This window comes from Marmota marmota, unplaced genomic scaffold, assembly GCF_001458135.2.
Source record: "Marmota marmota marmota unplaced genomic scaffold, marMar, whole genome shotgun sequence".
NCBI classification, from domain to species: domain Eukaryota; kingdom Metazoa; phylum Chordata; class Mammalia; order Rodentia; family Sciuridae; genus Marmota; species Marmota marmota.
This window is the reverse complement of record NW_025999960.1, coordinates 17,188,573-17,208,333: the sequence shown is the minus strand read 5'-3', so window position 1 is coordinate 17,208,333 and position 19,761 is coordinate 17,188,573. Positions and strand designations below refer to the sequence as shown.

General features: G+C 38.7%; 1 protein-coding gene across 2 annotated transcripts in view; it reads right to left on the bottom strand.

Moving 5' to 3' along the window:
- The window catches only part of Slc4a8 (solute carrier family 4 member 8), an 83,519-nt gene extending 64,812 nt beyond the window's left edge, over nt 1-18,707 (bottom strand). Inside the window, exons 1-2 of one of the 2 annotated variants that reach the window (XM_015493594.2) lie at nt 18,493-18,707; nt 4,466-4,547 (exon numbers count right to left, since the gene is read on the bottom strand). In XM_015493594.2, coding sequence (XP_015349080.2) covers nt 4,466-4,547; nt 18,493-18,537 — 127 coding nt within the window. In that variant the 5' untranslated portion in view covers nt 18,538-18,707. Of the gene's footprint in view, nt 1-4,465; nt 4,548-18,145; nt 18,457-18,492 lie in introns of those variants that run through there. The other variant, XM_048802750.1, reaches the window with a different exon arrangement.
- Nucleotides 18,708-19,761: the final 1,054 nt, after the last annotated feature.

Below are 19,761 nucleotides of genomic sequence, written 5' to 3'. Positions count from 1 at the left end.
GCAGGAGCAAATTGTAAATCCATAGGCCACGAAAAACATAATTAGATCCCAGAAAACCACTTCAAATGGCCCTTAAATTGGTGATGTTGGTGTTGAAAAGTTTGGCTCGTGTAGGTACAGCTGGACTTGGGAAAAGAACCACCTCACTGAGGGATGAAATTCAGTCTTTCATTTCATCCACCTCAACCATGGGCTTCCTCTTTCCTCAAAATGCCCCCCAAAGTCAGGCTATGACCCCCACTTCTCATTGAGCACATTCCAAATACTTCCACTAGGCTTACACTGGAATGTTGCTAGTATTATTTAATGTTAATTATATTCTAAAGAGAAATTGAGAAGGCAGTGATTAGGTATTAGAATCAATGTTATTAGATCACATTTTGTTTGTTAATTAGCTCACTGTAACTATTAGTAAAAACAAAAAGAGTAGATCTCCTTATTGACTTCCTACATCTTGTCCAGATGATGGTGAGTCCAGATTCTAATATTCAATTTCTAGGAAAGGTTCAGGCCAGATCACTCTTTAGAGATAACACAATGGTTCAATTGTTCTAACTATCTCTACTTATCTCTTCAGAGAAGGATCACAGAAGGCACTCAGTAAATGTTTGCTGACTAATTCATATATGGCTTTGCTTGATATCTAAATTCCCATTCTGTGAGTCTGAGTATAATGGGAGCAAGTTTCTGGAGCAAGTAAGACAAAAATCTTGAGAAAGGAAGACCTTCTGCCTACCTCTAGAAAAACCTTTAGAGAGAAGGGCAGAAATGAAAACAAGCTCAACAGGGGTCACAGCTAAGAAGGACCAAATGGTTGTTGGAAAATTTGATATCAGTTTCTAGGCTGGGGATTCTGAAGTAGGAATTTGTATTTTCTGGATGAAATTTAGCAGAAAAGATGACAAATACATTATTAGGAAGAAATATAGCACTAATAAAGTTCAGTCCATCTAACTGGATTCTGGCAGTCCTTTACCAAACTAATCCTGTGGCCACTTCATTGGTCATTCAATTACTCTTCTACCCACAGTCTTTTCCCTTTCATCTACCTACCAACTTACAAAAAAACCATTTCTTCCCATCTAATTCCTCATTCCTTTTTCTACTCAGTATCAAAACTAGTCTATTGTGGCTATCTGTGTGCAAAAAAGTATTCCAATTAAGCAAAACTTATGAGAAAGATGTAACTTTAGTGTGTATTTTTTTAAAATAAGTATATATCCACATATATAGTACAAGCATTATTAAGCTGGCACTGAATCTTGTGGAGCAGGATAGAAACCGTAGGTATTACCATGTGACCAATATATAATGCAGTACACTCACACTGTTTACCCCACATTCACAGAGAACCATTAGCATATACTAAAGGATGTTCTGCTCCTCTGGGTTGAGAGGTTGACTCAAAATCACAGGGGGTAACCTATGTGTAGAACAGATGTAAGCCTTTTTTTAAAAAGTAATAATTGTGATCAAATGGCTCTTACATCTGCTAAAACTTACAAAGTCATTAAACTTGTTCCAGGATTTATAAATCTAGTATTTAATCAAAAATAATGACCTGCCCAAAAAAAAAATGGAAAAAACATTCCTCTAACTAAAGCAACTGCCCTGTTTTCCCCTGGGACTATAAAGCACATCATGGAATATTTCTCTTCTTGCATTTATCTCTGAAACTCTGTTCTAATGTTTGCTTTTTAATATATATATATATGTGTGTGTGTATATATATATGTGTGTATATATGGTATATAATACATGTATATATTATACACACACACACACGGCAACATCATGATATAGTATATATTCTCTTACTGATAGAATTAGTTGGTGCAAGAAGACCCACAGAAATTGTTCTGAAAATGGGGTTAGGGAATGGTTTATGTCATGTAGGTAGCAGGTGTTGAATAAAGGGACAGGAAGATCTGTAACTTTCTCTGCAGCCAGAACTTTGTATCATAGCATGTATATTATTATTTTTTAATTTGTTTTACTTAGTTACACATGACAGTACAATGATCTTGACATATCATACATTTGAATCAGATGGGATATAATTCTCATTTTTCTGAGTGTAGTGGTTGCAGAATTACATTGATCATGCAGTCACGTATTTACCCACAGCAATAATAATGTCAATTTTATTCTTCTGTCCTTATTGAGTCACAACACAATTTATTTCTGTCTTCCATCAAATGAGGACTGATTTTATTCCATCTCTTCAAGAGACACCACCACCCTGAGTTCAGCCTTACTGAATCTGAAGAATGCACTCAGTAGTGAGCCAAGGGTGGCCCCCACAGTATGGCCAATCCTACAGCAAATCCCAACTCCCTCTCTTCTTCAGAGCTGCTCTCAAACCATATCAAGCCTAGGGAGTGGGTACCATTTGTCCTCTATTTGCCTGTAGTGCTTTTTAAAAAAAAAAAAATGCTTACGTAGAAAAGATCCTAGCTTTCAGAAAGGTCTATGCATAAAGGACCATTTCCCAATACACTACCCTCTAGAAACACTGTCATCATATGCGGCCTTCTTTACAGCAAAATAGAGCATTGTAGAAGGAACAGATGATGTCATTTGGAGATGCTGTTCCTGCTGCCAATTACTTAGCTGACTTCTGTGGATGAAGCCTAGTCCTCAGGATCTGAATGCCTGCCAGGTTTATAATTCTATAATTCTATTCCCAAGTAGACAAAAGTATTCATAAATGCTTACCTCCTTTGCTAGAGGACAACTAAACAAATAGCAACATGTCCCCCAAGGTGTAATAAGAAGGTAGAGAACAGGATTATCAGCAAAGAAGAAGAGGCACGCACAACATTAAAATACCTACCTGATGGAGTAAAACTGAAATTGGATCTTTAATGCTGGATACTGTCCTCCCTTGCAGGCAATGTGCCAAAATGAAAGAAGCAGGACTCTATCCAATGATATTAAACTAGATGACCCTGGTGCAGTTTTCCCAGATGTGAAATTTGGATAATGATACCTGTTCTAGAGTACTAAGAAAATGCAAAAGACAACTTGCATAAAGTGCTTAATCTGATGCCTAAAATTAAAGGGCATTCGATAAATAGTAGTCTCTCGCTCCACACCCTTCCCCTGTCTCTCCTACTTTCTCTCATTTGCTGAAACCTACAATGGCTTTTCATCTGTATGGTCAAAATAACTTGAAAAACCTGACCTTGATATACCTGAACACCACTGACCACCATAGAGCCGCCCACATAAGTTCTCATGGCTGAGTCAGCCTTCATTATCTCCCCATCCAAAGGACAAGCTTTCTCTGAGGGTTGCACAACTTTGATGAAAAACCCCATCATAGGAACAAGCAGTACAGAGAGAACATTTCACATGCTGTCTAAGGCATCAGAAAGTTGCTGTATCATAGCTTTCAGCTGTGCAGGGGATGCTGCAGATACTTCACAAAGACTTTTGGGCCAAATGTGACTTCTTAAGAAAGCTATACTTATGGAATACATAAAACAGATTCTTCTAAACAAAACTGAACATTACATATCAGGAATCATGGCTAAATGTGCGTATGATTGCCAAAGTTCCAACTAGGCTCCATGGAAAAAAGAAAAGCATTAGGACATCGCGACGGTCATGTGTGGGGAGCTGGAGAGGAGAGAAGAGAAAGGAAGAAGAGTCCTAATAAGGTAAATTAGAGCCAGTCAGCAAAAGTGCCTTTTTCTTCCTTCTGAGTCAGTTGGGGCTTAATTTTTTTATACATTTTTTTATTGTCAATGGACCTTTATTTTATTTATTTTTATGTGGTGCTGAGAATCAAACCCAGTGCCTCATACATGCTAGGCAAGCGCTCTACCACTGAACCACAACCCCAGCCCCGTCAGTTGAGTTTTTCAACTGAGGTTTTTATATAACTTTGAGCTATGAACTCCTAGAGAGTATGTCACAGGTATGTTCCTGTTTTCTCTTTTCTTGTTTAGGTGAAACATCAAGTAGAAATGGGTATAGTTAGAATAGGAAAAGCAAATATTGTGAATGGGGTTTTAAAAAAGGGTTTTATAGCCAAATTGAGTTTTAAAAACTATTTGTATTTTATTTTCTTTTAAAAATTTCTATGTACTCATAACTTCCAGGAATTTGTCAAGAATCAAATAATTGAACTCTGAACTGAATACTTCACATTCTCAAGGAATAGATTATTTATTAGTATTTAGATTGAACCTTACAGCGCTTAAGACACTGTATCATATGCTGTCAATTCCTAAGGATATCCCTATCCAGATGGGATGGGATTATTAGCTATGCTTTTATTTAACAGATGAGTACATTGAGGCTAAAATAAATTAAGTGATTTTTCCTCAGGGTCTTATAGCATGAGAAATAGTTAGTACTCAAACCTAGGTCTCCTGAGGGAAAGCCAGGTCTGTTCTTCCTGCATCAGGCTGCCTCTTGCCAATTTCCCTTATTAAACAAGAGCAGCAGCTCTTACCTTCCAGTTCTTCTTTCTCATAGTGAATGTTGAGAACTGTACTGGTCCCACCCTGATCTACAACAGCTTCTTCATCTGGTCTCTGTTGAAACACAAACACAAAAAATAGTCATAGTACTACACATATATTCATTCAAACACTAAAGTATCTTGAGCCCAGACCCTTTTGAGATTATGAGTGGGGAGCTTGTGGTTTACATAAATATTTAAATTTGAACTTCACAGTAGTTTTGAGATGCAAATATGGCAGCCACCCTTTTTCTCATTTTATAAATAAGCATCCTGAGACTCAGAGAACACTAAATAATTTTGACTGAAGGTCATGAATATGATAAAAGGTAGAGCTAGAACTGAGCCCAGGTCTTGTGACTGCAGATCTCGTGTCTTTTCCACCACCCTACTCCACCTATGCATCTATATGATGATTTGGCATTTTGCAAATGCTGTCAAGTATATTGTCTCTTTTGGTGCAAACTGGTCTCCTTCACCTTTCTGCAACATTTGAATGTTTGCTACACTGTCCTTGAAATTCTCCTCCTTGCTCCTGATCAGGCTTTCTCTGTCTCATCCAAAGGCTCATCTTCTTCTTCCTCTAACCTTAATTTCCAAGGAAGAGCTCTCCTTTTTTTAAAAAAAAAATATTTATTTTTTAGTTGTAGTTGGACACAATACCTTTTATTTTATTTATTTATTTTCATGTGGTGCTGAGGATTGAACCCAGGGCCTCACACATGCTAGGTAAGTGCTCTACCGCTGAGCCACAATCCCAGCCCCTCCTTTTTATTGACCATACTGAGGATTGAACCTAGGTGTGCTCTGCCACTGAGCTATATACTCCCAGCTCTTTTATTTATTTATTTTTTAAATGTTGAGACAGGGTCTTGCTAAGTTGCCCAAACTGGCCCCAAACTTTCAATCATCCTGCCTCCATTTCCCAAGATGATGGGATTACAGGCATATGTCACCATCTTATGCTCCAAGGAAGAGTTCTTTTCTCTTTGTTTCTCTTCCTTGAGTTTTACAATTTCAACCACAGCCTTAAATTGTGTTGCTGAGGACTTGATGAGGCACTGGGATGCTGCAATTCAAAATCTATGTATCTAAAAGCAAACAAACCTTCCTTTCAAAAGTAGTATCCTTGGGGAAGCTGGGGTTGTGGCTCAGCGGTCGAGCGCTCGCCTAACATGTGCCAGGTGCTGGGTTCAATCCTTAGCACCACATAAAAAAATAAATAATATAAAGGTATTGTGTCCAACTACAGCTAAAAAAAAAAATTTAAAAAGTAGTACCCTTGGGATGGGGATATGGCTCAGTGATAGAGTACTTGTTTGGCATACACGAGGCACTGGGTTCAATCCCCAGTATTACAAATAAAAATTTTTTTAAAAAAGATAAAACACAAAAGTAGTACCCTGTCGTGATGTATTTATTCCTACCCAGGTACCATCATTTCTTAGTTCTTGTTAGAAATTTCAAACTTATTTATTCATCTATTCTACATGTATTTAATGTCTACCATATGCCTTCAGGGAATTAGTTCCCTTTTATTATCAAGTCCCTATTTGCAATTTTTCTCAAATTTTCTCTCATTTCTCATTCATTCTACCCTACACTCTTTAGTCCTTTAGATCATAGAAAGAGTTTTTTGGGGGGGTGCTGGAATCACACCCACCTTCTTCCCTGAGGGCTATTTTCTCTGCCTGGAATTACCATTCCTACCATTCTCTCCCTGTTGTTCCCAACCCACCATGGGCAGCTAATACATAGTCATCATCTATTAGATCTCATCATATATGCACTTCCTTGGAAGATGTCCCTAACTTATCCCCAATTCTAAACTAAGTTAAGTCCCCCATCTATATGTCCTCATAGTATACCACAATTCTCTTTAGTAATGAAATGTTTCTTTTTGCTCCTATAGGGAGGAACTATCTTCCTCAACATTTTATTCCAGCATGTAACACAGCTTTTTCACATAGTAGGTGTTCAGTAAATCTTTGTTAAAAAAATAAAATAGCACCTACCTTATTAAATCCTGAATTGCTTCCAAAAAACTCTTAACTGATATGGCAACCAATCTATTTTCCTTCTCAAATCTGTGATTTGGCCAGGCTGACTGATCCCAAGAGCACTGTGCATATTCCCACCTTCATACCTTTGCTCAAACTGTATGAGATCTGGTTATCTAATATGCCCTTACTCTAAAATTTTTAGCACACTAGTCCTCACCTTTCTTCCAGATCTTGTTCAAATTTCCAGATTACTATTCCAATGTTACTACTTTGTACATGTTCCCCAAAAGAGGGATTCAATCCAAGGCTTTTCATGTGCTAGGCAAACAATCTACCGCTGAGGTACATTTCAGTCTTTTAAAAAATTTTTTTCAGTATAGGGATTTTTATCATTTATTTGAGACAGGGTCTCACTAAGTTGCCCAGGCTGGCCTCAAACTTGCAATCCTCCTGCTTTAGCCTCCTAAGACACTGGGATTACTTACAGGCATTGGCTACCATGCCTGGTTATTCTTAAATGTTTTTAAGTTAATAAGTTTATTTCTTTTTAGCTCTATCCCTTCAAAAAGTCTAGCACATATGATGAACTAGTAATGAGTATCATTAGCACCTGGACTGTGGTCTCTTAAAATACAATTTTCTACTAAAAGGAATCAGAGCTCCTTGGATAAATGGCTGGTCACAGTTCTGAGTCAGGAAATGACTTTAGATGGTCTAAAACATCTTGTCATAATAAATAGTTTTAAAAAGCACTCAAAGACCACCTGGGGTCATGTCAAAAGAGCTGTGAAGCCAATCTAAAGAGAACCCTTGTCAAATACTGGAAAAATTCAACATCAAGGGGCTGGGGTTTTGGCTCAGCGGTAGAATGCTAGCCAACCACGGTGCTGGGTTCGATCCTCAGCACCACATAAAAATAAATAAGTAAAATAAAGGTATTGTGTCCAACTACAACTAAAAATATGTTTTTAAAAATTGAACATCAATAGCCACAGATTGTATATATCAAATATGTTAAGATCCATGAGTTTATAATGTCACTTTAAAAATTAAACAAAGGGCTCAGGATATAGCTCAGCAGTAGAGCATTTGCCTAGCTCATGCAAAGCCATAGGTTTAACCCCTGCACATGTGTGCACACAAAAGGATCATTTATCTGGGATTTTCTACATAAATTATACCATATCATAGATGGCAAAAGTCAATAAGTGAAAAAGGAATGATTTAAAATATATATATAGATAGATATAGATATAGATATATTGATATAACATCACCATTTTGCAATCTCTAATGACCTACATAGATTTTTCAATGGCTGCTAATGTCTCAAGAGAGAAAATCCATGATGTAATCTTAAGTTATTGTCCGTGAATCTGATTAATCCTCTAAATTCAAATATCAACTTACTGAAAATACTATAAAACAGAGTTCCATGGAAAACAACACTATAGGAACACAACCAATCAACCAGTAGGAATGAGTATCATTAGTACCTAAATTATATATCTATTTTTTCAAATTGAACCCAGAAGCACTCTACCACTGAGCAATATCCCAGTTCTTTTTAAATTTTTTAAATTATGAGATAGGTTCTCACTGAATTGTCCAGGCTGGACTTGAACTTGAGATCCTCCCGCCTCAGTTTTATGAGGCATTATAGGTATGAGTCACCATGCCTGGCTTAGACTGCAGTCTCTTAAAATAGCATTCTCTACTAAAAGGAATCAGTTTTAAAAGAAACAATTAAAAGAAGCAATGAACCAATTGCTATGTGTAGGCTTTATTTGGATCCTGATTCAAACAACTAACTAAAAGCTTTCTAAAAAATTATCTACATAGGGCTGGGGATGTGGTTCAGTGGTAGAACACTTGCCTAGCATGCAGAAGAACTGGGTTTGATCTCCAGCACCACACACACACAAAAATTATCTACACACTTATTAGGATGGCCAAAATCCAGGATGCCAAATGCTGAAGAGAATGTAAAACAATAAGAACTCTCATTTATTGCTGATGGAAGAGCAAAATGCTCTTACAAAACTAAAGATATTCTTACTATATGATTTAGCAATTGTGCTGCTTGGTATTTACTCAAAATAATCAAAAACCTATGTCTACACAAACACCTGAACACAGTTTTTATTCATAATTGTGAAAACTTAGAAGTAACTGAGATGTCCCTTCAATAGGTGAATAGATAAATAAACTATGGTATATCTAAATAATGGAATATTAATTAGTACTAAAAGAAAACGAACCATTAAGCCATAAAAAGACGTAGAGGAACCTTAAATGTATATTACTAAGAAACCAATTGAAAAAAAAGGTTATATACTGTATAATTCCAACTATATAACATTGTGGAAGAGGAAAAACAATGGAGACAGTAAAAAGATCAATGGTCATCAGGTAGATTAGAGGGGAGGGAGGGATAAATAGGTAAACACAGATTTTTAGGGAATGAAAATGCTGTGTATGATACTATAATGGTGGATAAATGTCATTATACATTTATCCTTTCAGAGATATATACCGGGGGAAAAAGGAGATATATACTGAAATATTTTCAGATGAACAGAAAATTTATATATGCAAAAGAATTTCTTTAGAAATATTAATTTTATAAATTTTATAAAAATAATATTCAAAATATACAGATAAATATTTAACCTCAATGTCTTCTTTAACACTATAGGTGTTTTGATTTAATTAACACAATTTTTTGCATATTAGTTTTAGTTCCAGCTTAGCTGTAAAGACTCTCGTATACTGTTTTTCTGAGCATGTAGAAAGCCCTGCATTTTGTTTTTTGTTTGTTTGTTTATGGTATTAGGGATTGAACTCAGGGTTTTACACATGCTAGGTAAGGCTCTATCACTGAGCTAAATCCCTAGCCCCTGAGGAATAATTTTTAAGTGGAAATAAACTTGGCTTTATTTTGGACTTATTATTTGCTCACCTAGCTTATCTTTTAGATCATGAATTCCCTGAATGCAGCATAATGTTTTTGTTTCCATAATGTGTTCTTCATCCTTCTTTTCTCCCAAAAACCAAAATAAAAGCTTACCACTGTAAGTAGCCTATGCACCTATTTAAATTCCAGGAGGGTGGTTACTGTATCTTATGTTCACCTAGCAGCCAGTACAATGCCCAGCACATAATAAATATCCAATAAACTTCAACAAGTATTTATTAGTTTTATGAATTCTTTATTTGATATCATATATTTTCTCATAAACCAAGTATATGAATTAAAATATTATAAAATGAATAATTATTATGGTTTCCCACTGTTTTTAATATTCAAAGGGCAGGGATAAATTGATTCAGATACTTGGTATATCCACAAACAGCTGACATAGTTGGAATCTGGAGGGAGGAAGGGAAGAAATGATCAATTTCTTACCTCCAAGACTATAAAATCAAAATATGAAGAGTAAGGTCAATCATCTGAAAATTTGAATTGGAAAACTACGTGTTTTTTGTTAGTTTTCTTAATTTAGGTTGATTGACCACAGCCTAAATTCACTGAATAAATTGTTCATCCACTTTCTTTGTCTTGCCAAAGAAAAGAGAGCCACTTTCAGTGACCATTAGCCAAAGTATTTAGGTTGAATGTGAATGTGTGAATCATGGTTAAATAAACCAAATATTTAAAAATAAAAATAATTATAGGGCACTCATAGAAATTTAAACAACTAAATGGTATTTGATTATATTAAGGAATTATCATTACTTTTGAAACTATGGTAATAATCTTGTGTTACAAACTTTTACTGATGAAATGATCTGATGTATTTGGAGAATAGATGAAGACATAGATGAAACAAGATGGTGTGCTCATTGCTGAAGCCAAATCATGAGTACATGATGATTCATTATGCAAATCTCTCTACTTTGATATATGCTTGAAATGTTTGGTAAATTTCAAGCATATCCAAAGTTTGAAATCATTAAAAATGAAAAGAAAGGAACATTGGGTCTCTTTGGTTTATGCTTGCTGCAGATTTCTCACCAGTTGGCTACTATTTCCTCTTACATCATCACTATTTATGGCAAAGTATATTTCTCAACCTGGAGTCCATAAATTTCTAGGGTACCTATGAATGGGCTTCAGAGGATCTGTAGTGACATGCGAGAATGTGAATTTTGTGGGGCAGAGGTTCCATAACTTTCATCAGATTTTCAAAGGGGCTTGTTACTCAGAAAAGATTAAAATCATGAGAATCATACTAAATATGTTTAGGAGAAAAAGGATACAAAGGACAGAGGGAAACAGAAAGGAGAGTTAAATAGAGAAAAAGCCCAATTTCTAAGTATTCTTTTTTGTGCTTCCTCCTAGTTCACTGACATGATTGGCTACGTAAACCTGAGGGTGCCTACTTCAAGGACTAGATAAAATAAAAAGAACTAAGAGGGTTAAATATATATTAAGACACTAAAATTACAAGCATTCTTATAAGTCTTAAAAAATGAATGAATTATAGCTGAGTAGCAGACAGCTACTTAATGGCTGAGTAACAGACAGATTCTAACTTCCAGTAATGAACAAATTAAAAGGCAGGGACAGTGCCGAGTCTTATATGATGGTCCAAACTCCTGGAAGCAACCACAGAAGCTACAGGAGAGGAAGAAGTCATGGGCAGAGCCCACCTACAGCCCTCTCCCTGACACATTATCCCTGTAGCTCCACTCTGGACCTGTGATGGTGGACCTGTCCAATTGAACCCTGTCTCTGACTTTTTATCTCAAAGACCCCTTTCACTGTTTTTTTTCTCCTAAAGATCCAATGTTTTCAGACATTACATAACCTTTCCATCCTCAAAAACCTCATCCACACCCACACAAAGGGAAAAAAAATTTATTGACTTCTGATACATTAAACCATTTTAAAATCAGCAAATGTAAAGATGATTTCCAGGGTTTCTAGGCAAGCATTCTACCACTGAACTATATCCTCAGCACTACTTCCAGGGTTACAAGTCAGCAAACCAAATTGGTACAATTAGAATTAAGAAGAAATGTTTACTGAGCACTCACTATATGCCTAGCATTTTCTCTACAAGTATTACCTCACTTAATCCTTGAAACAATTCTAAGTCAAGGCTAAATAAGCTCTCATAAGGGCTGAATGGGCTAGGAAGACTCAAGTCTGTCTTTCTTATTATGTGCTAATATTGTCAAAAGCAAAGAACCTAGTCATTTTAGAGAGTTCAGGATGCTGAATCATGGATTAATGCCCACAAATAGTTCAAGATCCACATTAATACCTCATTAAATCTTTAGCACTCCAGAACCTCATATGCCAATTGTGCATTTGCTGACCAGAACTCCAATTATTTTCCATCTCCTTATTCATTTCCATCTTCTTCTTCATTCAGCAGAGCATCTGACTTCTGGCCCCTCATAGACCCTGTCTCTGAATCTAACTCAGATTACCAACTCAAATGCCCTCAGTTACTTCCTTACTAACTACAAACACCCAATAGCAAGGAAAAAGTTTCTGTGAGAACTTGTGCAGCTATTTCAGACCTCCTCTTCTCAGGGCCATGAGCTCCTAAATACCCATGAGCTTTCCATTTGACTCTTCAGCAGCCTGTTAAGGAACTAAAATTCCAAAAAAATCACTCAGTGATTTTTTTTATTGAATCCCACTTGGACTCACTCTTATCTAGTATAGATGACTAGGTTAGTACATGATGATAGGGAGAATAATGACTCCCAAAGATATGTACATCCTAATCCCTGGAATTTATGAATATGTTACCTTCCATGGGGAAGGAGAATTAAGATTGCAGATAGGAATCTTACAATGAGATGATCATGAATTATGTAAACTACAAAGTAATCTTAATGTAATAATAAGGATTCTTAAAAGTAGAAGAAGGAGACAGAAGAGTCGAACCAGAGAGGAAGATGGGACAACAAAATTAGGGTCTAAAAGATGAGGTTTCTGGCTTTGTAGATAGAGAAAGGGATGGAGGAAGGTAACTCTGAGCCAAAGAATGTGGACAGTTTCTAGAAAACGAAAAAGGCAAAGAAACAGATTTCCTCCTGGCACCTCCAGAAAGAAGCCCCGCCAACGCCTTGATTTTAGTTCAGTAAGACCTGTGTCAAGACTTCTGAACTACAGAACTGTAAAATGATAAATTTATATTGTTTAAGCCACTAAATTTGTGATAATTTGTCATGGCAACAATAGGAAAATGATACTCTATAAATATTATGACTTCCTAACTACCAAGACCAGAGTAAACTTGTTATTATTACCTTATGGGAAACAACCAAACACTCTATTATCTAAGATTTGTTACTGTAACCTAGCAGCAGATTTACAACAAGCACAGTTGCTTTTCTTTGTCTTGATTACTACTGCCAAGGCAAACCTTAAAGCTAAGATGATTATCTATAGATTTTGAAGGAAGTAAACTTACATTCTGAATTGTCCCCCAATTCTCTGCTCAAGTCTCTGCTTGGCAGAACAGACAACCAACATCTCTCCTGAAGCTTCCCTGCAGGGCTGGTAAAGAGAATGCCCAGACTCCCTAGTTCCCACATACCAATTCATCTGTGTTGGGAATGGGGGATGGGCATGAAATGCACACTGCAATATGGTGTGAGGAGAAACTGCTATCTAGGTAAAGTTTTATTCAATAACATTGAGCAAATATTTACTAACTGCTTACCATCAACTGAGCATGACCCTCAGAAAAGTTGATACACTTCCTACAGAGCCATTCATTCATTCACTCAGCAAATATTTACTAAGCGCTAACACGCACCAGAAACTCCTGTCTGGGAATTTTTTCAGATCCACCATAAGACCTGGGTTGTGACTCTCTTTCCATTAGTCATGCATCTTAATACCATTTACCAGAGTTTGGTATTCTGAAGATATCTCCAAAATGTTCCATTCTGAGCAGCCCTGGCACACATAAAAGCCTTCATAATTGCCCCGAATCACTTGCTTTCCCCCTCCTCCACTTCCGCTCTCCCTAAACCTCCCTTCAATTCTGCAGCCTTCTTCTTTTAGCACTTCCTCAGATCTGGTCACTTCTGAAAGTTATGAGGAGGAGAAATGTGAAGCTACAAGATGTTCCCAGTTCCAGTCTAAAGAAAGGGCTTTCCCTAAAGCTGTCTGGTCATCTTCCTCTATTACTTACTCCTTATAAGAGCTCATCAACTCTTAAAGTTTCAATAACACAGATATTTCATCAAAATGAATAATGCAGACCTTAATTAACTCAACCTAAACTTCACCAATAGCCCCCTAACTGGCCTCCCTCATTCCAGCCTCTCCCACTCTAATACAGCCTTTGTACACCTTGCCATCAGTATCTTTCCAAACATTTTTTATTTTATTTTATTTTATGGCAGTACTGGGGATTCAAGCCAGGGCCTAATGCACAGTAGGCAATCACTCTACCATTGAGCTATATCCCTAGCCCCCAGATACTTCTTAAGCACTCACTCAGAGTCGGGTACTGATCCATATTTCAAAGACACAAGCTTCAGTAATGCACAGTAATTAAACACACATCCTTTGGAAAGAGGCAGCCCTGGTTTTGGCAGAACCACAAGCAGCTTCATCACTTATTAGAAGTTACTTAACCTCTCTTGAGTTTCCTCATTTGAAAATTGGGAGTAAAGCCGAGTGAAGTGGCACATGATTATAATCCCAGCTATTCAAGGGGCTGACAGGCAAGTTCAAGGCCAGCCTCAGCAACTTAGGGAAACCCTGTCTCTAAATAAAAAAACATTAAAAGGGCTGGGGATGTAGCTCTACTAGCTCTCCTGAGTTCAATCCCCAGTTAAAAAAAAAAAAAAGAATAAAAAGGGTTATTTTTATTCCTTTTTTTTCCCTTTTTTATTCCTTTTTAAGGTTACAGAGAGAATTAAATGTAATAGTGGGACTGGAAGTGTAACTCAATGGTAAATGGTCAAATACTTGCCCAGCATGTGCAAGACCCTGGATTTTGTTCACCAATGTGGCAAAAAAGGAGGAAAAAGGAAATGGGATAGTGCATGGAAAACACCTAGCATGGTGCCTGGCACATGGCAAACACTCAATAAAATTAATTTATTAATTTTTATTTTTGCAGTACCAGGGATGCCCATGCTGCCCTTAAACTTGTAATTCTCCTACCTCAGCTTCTTGAATTGCTGGGATTACAGGTGTGTGCCACCACATCTAGCTATAGTCAGTAAAAATTAACTCAACAGCAAAAGCAAAGGGAGCTGTGTCAACTGGGCAGCTGAGATAAACATGTATGTTCATGTATATTCAAGTGGTTGTGGAAGGTGACAGCACTTGGTAAGCTCTGTGGGTAAAGAAGACTGTAATTCTGATAGAGTGAAATGGAACCAGACCTTAAAATACAAATGGAATTTCCTCAGTAGAGAGGAAGGGAAAGATTTTTCACTTTGAACACTGAGCAAAGGAACAGCAGCAAAGAAGTGAGAGTGTTTGTGTAATCAATAATGGCTATCTATTGCTCTATGCTATCCTGTCTAGACCATAAACTCCCCAAGGAGAGGTACCTTGGCTTTGGATACAGGAGACTACAATTACTCAGTTACTCATGCAACCAAGCAGTAATTTTACTCCAAGCATTGTGCTAGTTGGTAAGATTTTTCTGCCTGGTCCTTACCCTCATGAAGCTTTTATTTGAAAAAATAATAAATAAGAAGTCAAAACAAGAACATTTCAGATAAGTTATATGTGGTAAGAAAATTTAAAAATGCACTGGGTGTAGTGGTGCATGTCTATAATCCCAGAAATTTAGGAGGCTGAGACAGGAAGATCAAAAGTTTGAAGGCACCTCCACAATTTAGCAAGGCCCTTAGCAACTCAGTACGATCCTGTCTCAAAATAAAAAATAAAAAGGGCTGGAGATGTAGCTCAGTGGTAAAGCACCCCTGGGTTCAATCCCCAGCAGAAAACAGAGAGAGAGGTGTGTCATATAAAGGAGAGTGGCTAGTGATGAAGGTCAGGGAAAGCCACTCCAAGGAAGTGAGATGTGAACTAAGTCATGAGGAAGCCTGGGTAGAAGAGTGTCCTAGGCAGAAGGAATGACAATAACAAAGCTCCTGAGGTTTGAAGGAGCTGTCCATATTAAAAAAAAAAAAAAACAGAAAGAAAGCCAGAGCAGGGGTGGGTAAGACCCTGACCATGATAAAGTTTGGTAAACCATGACAAAGGATTTGGACTTTATTCTAAAATGCACTAGGAAGCCACTGAAGGGTTTCAGGATAGGATAGGATGTGATTTGTTTTTAAAAACTCCCTCTGGGGATATAGCTCAGTAATATAGCATTTACCTAGTATGTGCAAGGTCCTGGGTTCAATCCCCAATATCTTGAAAAAAGAAAAAGAAATAAAAGTTCCCTCTTAACTGGCATGTGAAGAATGGTCTGTAGAAGGTCAAGAAAGAAAACAGAGGGTACTGGTAGAAGGCTAGGGCAGTAGTTCACATCAGAGGTAACAGCACAAGGTTCTGATACACAGAAGTAATGTCTGGAACCTCTCTGTTTACAAGTCATAAAACTTGTACCCACTTTGCCAGGTCCATCCCCTGCACACAACCTAGTTAGCACACAGGAGGCTTAATTGGTAATTGTCAATTGGTTGACTGTTTCTCCCCGTAAGTCACCCCACTTCCTTTCCTCTTACTACACTCATTCTCTTTTCCTCACTGTATCTCATGTTTCCATTTGCCTAATGCCTAACTCGTCTTTATGGGGTCCTAATGTTCCCACTCTTTTCCATTTCCTCTGCTCATTCCACCACCTGTGAAAGTTTCACAAACTGTTGTAAAAGAGATAATTATTACCTACCCGACCCCAGAAACACTCAGGATTATCAGTTTCTCAGAACACTAACAGAAACCTGGTCTATTATGCTGTCAATATAACCTGCACACATTCTGCATGTTAAAGACACTGTCTCCTCACATTCATTCCAGCCTGTTCTACCCACTGCAGCCAGAGAAATCTTCAATAGGAAAATCTGATCATGATCTCATTTTTTCTCTCTTGAGGCCTCTCTCCTGCCTAACCTTCCCCTTCCCCTCAAATTCCGCCAGTGGCATCTCCTTGTTCCTCAGATAAATACCAAGAGCCTCAACAGGGGTTATAACCCCCAAATATATCTTACACCATTCCCCTCATTGCTGCTTGTGGTTCTAACCACTAGGCTTCTTTTAGTATATACCCCTTCTGCCACAGGACTTTGATATATGCTGTTATCTTTGTCTCCAAGTCCCTTTGATCTCCCTCTTTCCTCAGATGATATTCACCCATCCTTTAGATCTTTATCTAAATTTTCTTCCATAGCAAAACTTCTCTAGTCTCAGATTGAGAATGAAATCATTATGTACACTCATGGGACTTCCTATATTTTTTTCCAAAGCCTTTATCGCAGTTTATAATAATATGATCATTTGAGTGATTATTTGATTTAAAATGGTGATTTCTGCTAGGCATAGTGCACATCTGTTATCCTAGCAAGTTGGGGGCTAAAGCAGGAGGATTACAAGTTCAAGGCCAGTCTGGGCAACTGGGTAAGACCCTGTCTCAAAATAAAATTATAAAGGGCTGGAAACATAAATCAGTGGTAGAACATTTGCCTAGCATGTGCAAGATTCAGGGTTCAATCCACATTACCATAAACACACACACACACACACACACACACAGAGAAAGAGAAAAGGTTACTTCATCCTGCTTCCCAAAAGATGGTGGTAATCTCCAGACAAGCAAGAGCATTGCCTATTTTTGCTCAATATTGTATCCCAAACAGAGGTTGAATACATGTAACAGGCCTCTAAAGTATTAGATATTGAAAGATTTTTTTCAAAATCTAGATATTGTTCCTTTTTTGACTGAACAAAGAACGAATTATGGATCTTCTAGTAGCAAACTATTACCAGGAGGAAAGGAAGGAATCAGTGTCTGATATCCATTTTGCTACAAATTCGAGATGTTTTCCTTTCATCCTTTCAGAAACTATCCCTGAGTCACATCAAGATGGCACTTGTCTCCAACACTTGTTATCCTTCCTGAGATGGTCATTATCGTCTTCACAGACCTCCGCTTGTTTTGACTTCCCTCACCCTTTAGAGCCTTCTCTCCAGAACAGTAACCACACCATCTGACTGCACAGGAAAGGAGGAGTGAGAACTCAATAAGCTGCCACTCACTGGATATCACACTATAAACACTTCACAAAACCTCTTCACAAATGCATCTCATTTGATCCTCAAAACAACCATATGAGGTAAGCAAAGCAAGTATCACCATTTCCATTTTAAGAAATCAAACAGGCTCAAGGAAGCAAGTAACTTACACAAGGTCACAAAACCTAGTCTAATGCTTCATTACATGAGCCATCCCACAGTTGTCATCAATTACTTAAACCTGATTTCCTCATTCCATTTAACAAGTACCTGTTTCTGAACCCTCAACATTTCCTCAGCCCATGTTCTTCCCCTGCCTAGAACTTGTCAAATGTCTGTGCAATGGGGTGGGATAATCACAAAGCCGGCCATACTAACAGGGACAGTTCTCAGCCTCCACAGCTTTTCTATGCTCTTCCTCTGAGCCACTGAGAAACCAAAAGCACCCAGAAACAAAAATACAAAGACCAGAGCAAGCTCCCTAGATACCCTTTCGTCCATGTTCCTCAGGACAATGAGAGATCAGAAGGGGGCGTCTCCCACCCCGAAGACCCGAGAACAGAGGTCACCGCCCGCCAGCCGCCAGGGCTCCTCAGCTGTGCAAGGGATGCAGCAGAGATGGGCCGGCTCCGGGTTCGGCCCAAGGTCATCCTCTCAAGCAGCCACGGCGTGATCCCCAATCGCCCGGAGCGCCCCCTGCTGTCCCGAGCTGGCCTCCCCTCGTCCTTAGGGAGTGGCCCAGGGAGCCCGGGCTTGGGGGCAGAAGAAAGGAGGGTGGGCACAGGATGAGGAGGCTGAGCCCCAGCCCCGGGGAGGGGCGGGAGGCGGAGCCCTACCTGATAGCTCAGGACGCCGTCCGGCTCGTTACTCCCCGCCGGCATGGCGGAGCGGAACTAGGTCCCCCCAGTGGGTTCCAGGCAGAACGTCAGCAGCCCTCGCCCCCTGGTCGTGTGTGAACTGATCACACGAGCGGCGACCCCTACCCTGGAGCCAACGGTCAACCATCAACCGCCTCCGCCTCCATAGCCACCGGCCCGCGAGGCAGCCGCCGCGGCCAATCAGCGAGAGACCAATGCAGCCAATCAGGGCTCAGAGCACCGGAGGACGCTGTCCGGCGGTACCCTGGGCTACCAGGAGCAGGAGGAGGAGGGAACTGGAGGAGCCGTCTGCTCCCGGGCCCGGTTGCCGTGGAAACCGCCTCCCTCCCTTCAGGGGCCTCTGGGTTTGAAGGTCCTTCCAACTGCTTGCTAGACATTGAAAATCTCTGCTTCTATTTGCAACTGCACCTGACTCTTGAAAACTGAGAAAGTGTCGGTTTTGTCTATTCTGATTATATTCCTTAAAAGTTGGTTTTTAAATTCTGAGAAAATGAACCTCGGGATTACAGGAGGAAGTCATTGAGGATGATGGGAGGCAGCTTTCTAAAATCATTAATCCCTGAGCTAATGGACAAATTAAAAGCGTTAAAGAATAGTAGGTAGGCAGTGAACAGGCCCGCTCCACAGGCTCTCTACATCTTAAGTCTTCTCCCTCCCAGGTCCGCTTCAAAAAGCAGAGTTGGGCTAAGGGATGATTGTTGAAGCAGTTTCACACACAACACAGCTTTTCCAGTAAATGATCTAAGGCAAATTATCATTTAACAACAGAACTAATATCTATGACGAGATTAGAAAATCATGAGGAATGTATTCAGTTTGATTTGGGTTTAAAAGAAAAGGCTGGCTAAAATCCAACATATTCTCTATCCCTAAGATGAAGAAAGGGGCCTTTTGTCTTATACACACTTATCATATCAGACTGTAGATGAGTCCACATTATTAGGGAAAAAAATCATTGCAAATAATTCTCAGCCTCCAAAGAAACTACTCTTGGGGAACATGTTAAGGTTCAGCATTTGCATACCATCCTTTACACTGGCCCTGAAATTGATAACAAAGTTGGGGTTTACCATCCCCCCCAAAAAAAACAACAGATTTCTCAACCCTGCATAAGCTCCTTGCCCTGTTTCTGAGTTTTAATGTCTATATCCACACTCTCTGTCCATGTCTGCATAAAGCCTATGCCTTGAATCTTAATTCACATCCCATCTTCATTCCCCCATTTTT